Source organism: Vigna umbellata, chromosome 4, assembly GCF_029865625.1.
Source record: "Vigna umbellata cultivar VRB3 chromosome 4, Vumbellata_1.0, whole genome shotgun sequence".
Lineage (NCBI taxonomy): Eukaryota > Viridiplantae > Streptophyta > Magnoliopsida > Fabales > Fabaceae > Vigna > Vigna umbellata.
Genome location: NC_142168.1, coordinates 25,575,893 through 25,584,724, shown reverse-complemented (window position 1 = coordinate 25,584,724; position 8,832 = coordinate 25,575,893). Strand labels below are relative to the sequence as shown.

Sequence of the window (8,832 nt, the reverse complement as noted above, 5' to 3'; positions counted from 1 at the left end):
CACCCTTTTGCTCTCTATTGCACCGTTCGGCAGTTGTCTTTCTTGATCACGTCACTCGACCAAGTACCATCACCTTCACACCGTTCGGTCTCTGCTATGAACCGTTCGGTCTATCTTCTCCTGTATCTGACCATCCGATCTGGCTTCTTAACCTCTATCAGACCGTTCAGTTTGGATTCTCTCGCATCCTACTATTTAGTCATGTTCTGTTTTTGTCCTTTCTAGGTTCCAACTCCTTGCTACTTCAACTTCTTCATCTAATTCATCCTAATTCCTGTCAAAACAAGGAAAAACAAGCATAAAACCCATCCAACTCTCTTATTTTCAAAACTTAAACAAAAGCATGATTCCAAGCTAGTTTCTAAGTCATAAAGGGTATTTTTAATATCAAAATTAAGTATAAAAATAACGGTTTTTCAACCATTATCACACCCAATGGTATAAAAATCTCCATTTCTCCTTCTGAGTTTGATTCATATAATTTGACACTCCTTGAGTCGATTTTGAGTGTTAAACATTTCAATGATCACAAAATTGGTTCCTTTTGGCTTAATCAATGTCAAATTACCTCATTCACGCTCAAAAGGGCATTCTCAACATCACATTAATCGATTTCAATTCATTTCACCTTGGCTCATAAATACATACTACACAAACTTCAAAATAAATCATTGGCTCAAATACATTTCAATTTACCACTTTAAAGTTAAACAAGTAGTTCATAATCACATAGCAAAGAAATACATATTCAGAACTTCAAACCACATTCATAATTCATAACACCAATTAACAAATCTTAACCGACAAAAATCTAGAATTAGTCTCCCTCACTTGTGACTCAGCTCAAATGGCTCTAAAAACACAAAAACACCTCTAACTCCACATGATGTTCTTCTACATATAGAAATATCAAAAAGATCGATCAAGACATACAATCATAATCATTTATCAGAAGAGACTCATATTGATGACTTAAACGACACTTGAAATAAAAAAGAAGGATTACATGCAAAGACAAAATAGAGTGGACTGGGAGAAAATATGTAGAAAACTAACTTACACTAGTGCAGAAAGGGCTTTAGACGTCCGGTCATTGGGCCTTTTGACGTCCGACGTTCCCCCGACGTCTATGCGGGTGACGTCGTTCAAAACGTCGGTTGTCAGGCCGGACGTCTATATAGACGTCCGTTGTGTCAGGACGGACGTCTATATAGACGTTCGCTATGACATGCCGGACGTCTATATAGACGTTCGCTCTTAACAGCGGATTCAAGCAACGCGCACACTGCTTAAACGTAGCAACCATGGTCTTCCCCTTAGCTGTGCGCTTCTCCGACTCAGGCTTCTCGTGCAACTCCTGCTTCCACTTGTTCAGGAGCTTCTTAAAAAACACCAGAATCTTATCCTCGTCGCACAGCTCCTCAAAATTCGCCTTCATACGCTTCAAATCTTTATCGGCATCAGCGCCGCTAGAGCCTCCCTCGCTCAAGTCGTCGTCGCCACCTCCACCCTCTCGGTCCAGCCTAGCATCTTCGTCCTCCCCGAAGAGCGTGACTGGCTGCTTTAGGAAGCGGAGGCGGCGGATGACCTCAGGTTTCGGGAGGACGAGGTTGTCGATGTTTTGTTCGTCAGTAAGGGAGGTGGAGGCGGCAGATGAGGATGATGCGGAGGCGGTGTTCGAGGAGGTGGGAGCGGTAGTAGCGGGGTCGGAGGACGTTGCTTGGCGCTTTTGCGACTTCATTTCCAATTCGCGCTTCTCTTGCTCGCGGAGTTTTTGGATTTCCTTCTGTTGTATCTCCGAGCGTCTATAAGATATTCGTGGGTGGTTTTAGACGTCCGGCCTAGGTGGGACGGATGTCTATAATATTATAAACGTCCGGCCCCGTCCAGAACGGACGTTCAAGAGGCTGACAGGGTAGGTCAACCCGTCACCCTTTTGAACGTCCGTCCTGAAGGGGGCCGGACATTTATAATATAATAGACGTCCGTCCCCCTCCAAGACGGACATTCAAGAGGCTGACAGGGTGGTTGGAGATTAATTGTATTCAGCCCCTTAAACGTCTGATATCGGGGGACGGACGTTTATTATATTATAGAAGTCCGAGCCCTCCGAGGACGGACGTTTAAGGGCTGACATGGGGAATTGAAACGTTCAGTTGTTCAGTGTCGTAGACGTCCTGCCCTTTCACACGGACGTTTATAATTTTATACACGTTCGGCTCGTCCAGGACGGACGTTTAAGGGCTGACCATGGGGACTGAAACGTTCAGTTGTTCGGCCAAGTAGACGTCCGTCTCGACCAAGGACAGACGTTTAAGGGCTGACATGGGGACTTGAAAACGTTCACTTGTTCAGCCTACTATTCCGTCACCCCACACGGACGTTCATAATATTATAAACCTCCATCTCGCCCCAGGATGGACGTTTAAGGGCTGACCATGGGGACTGAAACGTTCAGTTGTTCAGCCTAGTAGACGTCCGTCCCCCTCACACGGACGTTCAGAATATTATAGACGTCCGTCTCGACCGAAGATGGACGTTTAAGGGCTGACATGGGGAGTTGAAACGTTCACTTGTTAAGCCTACTAGACATCCGTCCCCCCCCCCACACGGACGTTCATAATATTATAAACGTCTGTCTCGCTCCAGGACGGACGTTTTAAGGGCTGACCATGGGGACTGAAACGATCACTTGTTCAGCCTAGTAGACGACCGTCCCCTCACACGGACGTTCATAATATTATAGACGTCCGTCTCGACCCAAGACGGACGTTTAAGAGCTGCCATGGGGAGCCTAGGAGACGTCCGTCCCCCTCCCACGGACGTCTATAATATTATAAACGTCCAGCTCGGCCAAGGACGGACGTCTCGAGTTTCACTTATTTACGAATATGCCACCGGTCAATTATATATGTTGGGGCTTGTGTGGACGGACGTCTATGGGAGGACGTTAAAAGCCAATTTTGCACTAGTGTTACACAAATAAAGAATCACTTCAATAGTATGCGAAAGATTGTGTGTTTTAAAATTATGAAACTCATTTGTAAAAGAATTATTTATAGTAAAATACTTTAATATTAACTTATCGTACCTAGGGTAGACCAAACGGTCAGCATTCAGCACCCTTCAGTCCATCCACTCAGGGTCATTTGGTCCATCCGCTACGGTTAACTGGGTTAAAGATTGAGCTGCAATTAGGACAGCACTTAAGCTATTATTGGGCCAATAGTCTAGCAGATGATAAAATCAAAGAATATCTAATTAAAGATATTGATAAGCAGGTTATAAACAATCAACCGGATTTTCAGGTAATCTGTTTATATCTTATTCTATTTATATTTTATTGGGCTTGTATCAGCTCAGGATCCATGAGGTAAATTATAAATACAAAATCAGGACTGAAAGTCAGGTACGTTCTATTCACGCTGAATCCATACTCCAATATGTTTCACTCACAATCACCCGATTCTATTTATAAATTAGTAACAAAATATAAATTCAAAATATAAATAAGAAGAATGTTGGGGTAGAGAAAGTTTTAAAAACTACATTCTTAGATAAAAAAAAAAAAGAAAACAATTAACTATAAACTATCCATATGCCATAACAAAACAAAAATATATACGAATTAATATAAAAGACAAAATTATACTTTTTATATTAAAAGAATAATTGCTACACTAATTTGTATTAAACACTTTGTTGGTCGGAATCTAAACAGAAGAAATAATGACCTCTTAAAAAAATACAGTGAATTTAAACATAATTATCTCTAACAACACGTTGAAAATCTTAACAGAAGATATCTTTTTCAAATTACCTTAATATAAACGGAGGAAAGTCCTTTGAATCTTGGGAAATAGACTGAGTGTACAAAAAACCTGCCATTCTTTAGGGAGTTTATATAGGTAAGGTATATGATGAATCTAACACCTTTTGTCCTTTCATCCATGGAAGAAGAAAAAGAAAGCATGGTAGAGTTGAAGCCACAAACCAAGAAGAAACAGAATACCAGAAGAGAGAAAGATAAGATGGACTTCCTCAGTGAGTTGTCTGACGATGTTCTTCTCCACATTATGCATTTCATGGACACAACTACAGCAGTTCGAACGTCTCTCTTATCCAAACGATGGAACAAAGTTTTGAAATGTCTCACCACTCCTGCTTCAAACGCAGTGACTTCAAAACTCTCGACAGCTACGACCCAATTTGTCCACCATGTTGTCTCCAAGAGAGACACTTCCATTCGTTTGCATTGTCTTGATTTAGAAGCATGCACCGTAACACAACAGCTTCTCAAGTGTTATAGTATGATATCTAGGTCGAACAGTTAGCATCCAAGATCGTCTATCTACTGTAGCAGCGCTTACTCGTCAACAATCGCGTCCGTCAACCATGTCAAACCAGGACAACGCTCGTCAAGCAATCTATTATACCTACTAGAGACCAAACGGTCATACACTTTCGATCACCACTATGGCCAACCAGAGCAAAAGGTTCTGTTAAAGCTAGGCCAACACTTATATTATTAGATTAAAGATGTTGATAGGCGGTTTATGAGCAACAGGATTTTAAGATAAGTCTTTTTATATTTTATTGGATCGGTGTCATTTTAGGGTCCATGAGATAACTTATAAATATAGGATCAGAACCAACATTCCTTCAGGTTTCTCACACTCAACTCATATTCTAAAATGTTCATAAAATAGTGATAACCATTCACTAAAATCTTCATAAAAATAATGATAAACAATCCTAAAATATTTTAAATTCTCCCTTGATTCGTATTTGTTCATACTTATTCATAATTAATAAACTAATAATATTCAATAAATGTTTTATATTAAGATAATAATTACTATATTACAATGTTATAACAATAAATGTTTTTATATATGATAATTGTCCAAAATGTATTGACTTATGAAAAGAAAGATCCTTAAAATAATTGTGGTCAACTTAGAACTTAAAATATCTTGTTCATTTACCAACTTTATAAAAGGTATTCATAAAATATGAGTCAAACCTACTTCTTATTATCTTAACTCATACTTCATCCCAATAGTCCACTTTTGTCTTAATCAATTTATTTATTTAAATATGTTTCATCATTTTTTTTATTGATAATAATTACTTACACCATAAAATCACCTTTTGTCGTTTCATGTACTACTTTAGCTGTAGCACATATATGTATATGTTTGAAATATTGAGATCTATAAATTTAGTAAATAATAATTGTTTATATGGCTTTATAATAATTTTTTTGTCTTCATATATACTTTTTGTTATAATATTTTAATTATTTCTGCTTTCATTTTTACATTTAATTAATAGTGCTCTTATAAATTTGTTCTTTCTTTATTTTAGTTTCATTATTTATGTATTTATTTGATGGATAGACAGAAGATAATATATATAAAGTATCACAAAATTTAATAACCAAATTAATTAAATTTATAAGTTATCAAAGATGTAACTTAAATAAAGTATTGTATTAAATAGAAAAAACAAATAAATAACTATTACATAGATACGGAATAAAAAAATAAAAAAATCGCCTATATAAGATCGAGAGAGCGGAGGATGTGTCACTCAAACAAACTATGTAATGATTCTTCACTCGGTCTGCGGCGCTTCAGTTTCAAATTGGTTTTATCGGTTTCCACAATTCATGTTTCAAACCCTAAACAAAATATTGAATAAAGAAATTTGAAGCCGCCGCTTTGTAACTTTGACATCTCCAAAGGACAAGGTATTTCTTCTGCCACCTTTTCTTTTTCTAGCTATTTTAGAAATGACAGCAAAACAAGATTTTTTCTTAACTGAGCTTTCTATTTCATATTTTTTATCTTTATATTGAAAGAAGAAAAAAAAAAACATAATGGGAGGACTAAGGTTTATCATCAGATCTCAAAATTCCTGAGAAAAGAGAGATAGGGAGAGTAAGTTGTTTCTTATTTTTATTCAAATTCAAATTATTGATTGAATAACAGCCTGAAGGATTTTTTTAGAGTATTTATTAATTGGAAAAAGTTCTATATATCCAATCAAGAAACTCTGAAAAACACTTGGGCCTTTTGTGGATACACTGTTAGAAGAGCTTTTGAGTGTTTATCTACTAATGCATTTTCCTGTCTTTATGGTCTGAAAAGTAGTTTTGTATCCAAACACGCTTCTATATCTTGCATGCAATCAGATCCTTTGTAACTATAACTAATCAGATCCTTTGTGACCATAACTTGCATGCAATCAGATGCTTTATGACTACAACTTGCATGTAAAATCAGATCCATGACTATAACTTGCATGCAATCAGATCCTTTGTGACTAAAGTGACAATAAGAGGATTTGGTTTGAATTTTCTTATTTTCATATGCTAATGTGATATTTTTTTACACCTTTATTCATAAAATAGTTGTTTTCCCTATAAAAATGAAAAATACTCTTAGAGGGATTATTAATTTTCTTCGATTTAAAGCATATATGAGATAAAGAAATATTTTTTCTAACATTTCTTTGGTCAGGTATCAATAGAAGGAAAAGTAGGAAAATTGATTATGAAGACAAGGAAGAAGAGACAGAGGCCGAGTAGAAAAGATAGAGAAGGGAAGAGGGACAGGCTGAGTGAATTGCCTGACTGTGTTCTGATCCACATGATGGAGTTTATGGACACAAAGCATGCTGTTCAAACCTGTGTATTGTCTAAAAGATGGAAGGATCTCTGGAAACAGCTCACCACTCTTGCATTTAACACATTGTTCTTTAATAATGTTGTCAATTTCAGCAAATTTGTGTCTCACGTTCTGTCTACACGTGATGGTTCCCTTTCACTGCTTAATCTTGAATTCACCCGTCGCGGTTATGCTCAGCCCCACCTCCTGAATAGGCTCATGAAATATGCATCGGGGCACAATGTTCAACAGTTGACAATCTTTATAACTTTGAGTAGCAAACCCAGTTTTGATTTTCGCCCTTACATCTTTTCCTGTGAGACCTTGACATTTCTTAAACTTTCTGTTAGTACTTATGATTCTTCTATGATAGTACTTCCAGAGTATCTGTACATGCCAGCAATAAGAACCATGCAACTTAAGTCTGTCAGTTTTACTGCACATGGCTGTGACTATGCTGAACCATTTTGTTATTGTCCCGTGTTGAATACTTTGATACTTGAAGGTTGTTCCTTGCATAATGATCAAAATTTCCTCCGTATATCTAATTCTAACCTTTCCAATCTGACCCTGGATGGTAGCTTTGAAGCAGGATTTTTCCCAGTTGATCTTTGTACTCCAAACCTTACTTCTCTCACTCTATCGGGTCATACTGATAATCCATTAATTGGCTCACCCAATCTTTCTTTACTCGAGGAGGTAACCATTGAGTCAGTTGGAAATATATGTTATCACAAGACAGAGTTACTCATCATAAGCTGGCTGGAAGGGATAAGAAATGTAAAGTTAATGACAGTGTCTCTGAGTGCTCTTCACATGATATTACAAGTTAGTTACTATGCTTTTACTCTTTACCTCTTTATTTTTTTCGTAAGGCTCATAAGATTCTTGTGTTCTTGTGTCATTTTTTTCCTATTACTTAGTCTTGCAATTAAGAATGTTGATCAAAGTATGTCTTCAATTCCAATTTTCTCTATCTCTGTAGGATCTATCAAAACCTCTTTCAGCGGGCCTTCAACCTCCTCGTTTCCCTCAATTGAAGGCATTAATGGTGAAGAAACTACCATACGAACAACTATCTGATGATAGATTAAAAAGATCATTGAAATACCTACTTCAGAACTCTCCAGTGGCCAGAATTGAGTTTGACTACGATCATGATTATGATAAAAAAGAGATATACATGCTTAGCTCTGGGGTATAACATTTTTCAAATTGTTCAATTTTACTTTGTTCATGTTTCTGTTTTTGAACTTATGTAGCAAGTTATGGATTGTGTTTGCGGTGTCTTTAATGTTTTTTTTTTTCTTTTTCAATTTAGCAGATGAAATTTATAAAATTTAATAAGCTACTACTAAGAGGAACCGTGTTTGAAACAAAATTTTCATTGTTTTGATGTTGAAGTTGGAGGCTTTGGAATGATGAGAAAAATATCTGCTTACGACTGAATTGAAACTGCATTAGGAATTTTGTTTGGGTACCTTTCAAATGACAATGATAGTAACTAGAGCTAAATCATTTAACGGCCCAATGTTTAATACAAAAGTAATTGAAAGACTATCAAAGTTATTAAGTGGTTGTAATCAGCTCGATATATGTTATATTTTAAACCTAACTTCTTTGGAGTCTAGGGAAAAGATATGGAACCATATCTTTTGATTAATTTATCTATCTCTAGCTTTAAAATGTGTCATACATTACATCTTCCTTTTTATGGTTAAGCTCTATTAAAGGAGTCATTGTTCATTTTCTAAACTTGAGATACTTTTTCTGACTGCAAACAAAATGTTTGTGATGATACAAGTCTACAACACACTTAAAACTTAATTTTGTGATTTGATTCTCAGACCTCAAATCTGGAACCTTGAATTTGGTTTAAAGTTGGATTTAGGAAAGTTAGAAGTTATTTTCCTTTTGATGTGCTAGAGTATATAGTTAGACTATTGTAGGTGGTTGATAAAACTGTAATTGTTCCTTAAACCTGACAGCGTAATTTTATATGTTGACCATTTATTTTTGGCTGAATTTCAATACTGTTTTTTGTGTTACTCTTATTTATCGCTGCTTTTGACTGAGAACACACCAGCTGTTTAAATACAGTGTAATATTGCGTTCATACAAACGGTTTCATTCTTTTAATCATATCTAATCATTCATG

At 36.4% G+C, this 8,832-nt stretch overlaps 2 protein-coding genes across 3 annotated transcripts; one reads left to right on the top strand and one right to left on the bottom strand.

Annotated features, from left to right (window-relative positions):
- Window positions 1-1,193: 1,193 nt before the first annotated feature.
- On the bottom strand, window positions 1,194-3,888 carry LOC148199689 (uncharacterized). The gene is given in 3 exon segments (XM_088112759.1): window positions 1,194-1,309; window positions 1,312-1,805; window positions 3,821-3,888. Coding segments are annotated over 3 exon segments (678 nt in total).
- Window positions 3,889-5,606: 1,718 nt separating this feature from the next.
- LOC148199688 (F-box protein At4g22280-like) lies at window positions 5,607-7,963 on the top strand. 2 transcript variants are annotated; one of them, XM_088114194.1, is made up of 3 exons: window positions 5,607-5,755; window positions 6,528-7,502; window positions 7,660-7,963. In XM_088114194.1, exons 2-3 carry the CDS (start codon window positions 6,561-6,563, stop codon window positions 7,876-7,878), a joined length of 1,161 nt encoding a protein of 386 aa, XP_087970320.1. In that variant the 5' UTR covers window positions 5,607-5,755; window positions 6,528-6,560; the 3' UTR covers window positions 7,879-7,963. The 2 variants fall into 2 exon arrangements, with proteins under 2 accessions (XP_087970320.1, XP_087970321.1); XM_088114195.1 differs by lacking the exon at window positions 5,607-5,755 and adding an exon at window positions 5,826-5,945.
- Window positions 7,964-8,832: the final 869 nt, after the last annotated feature.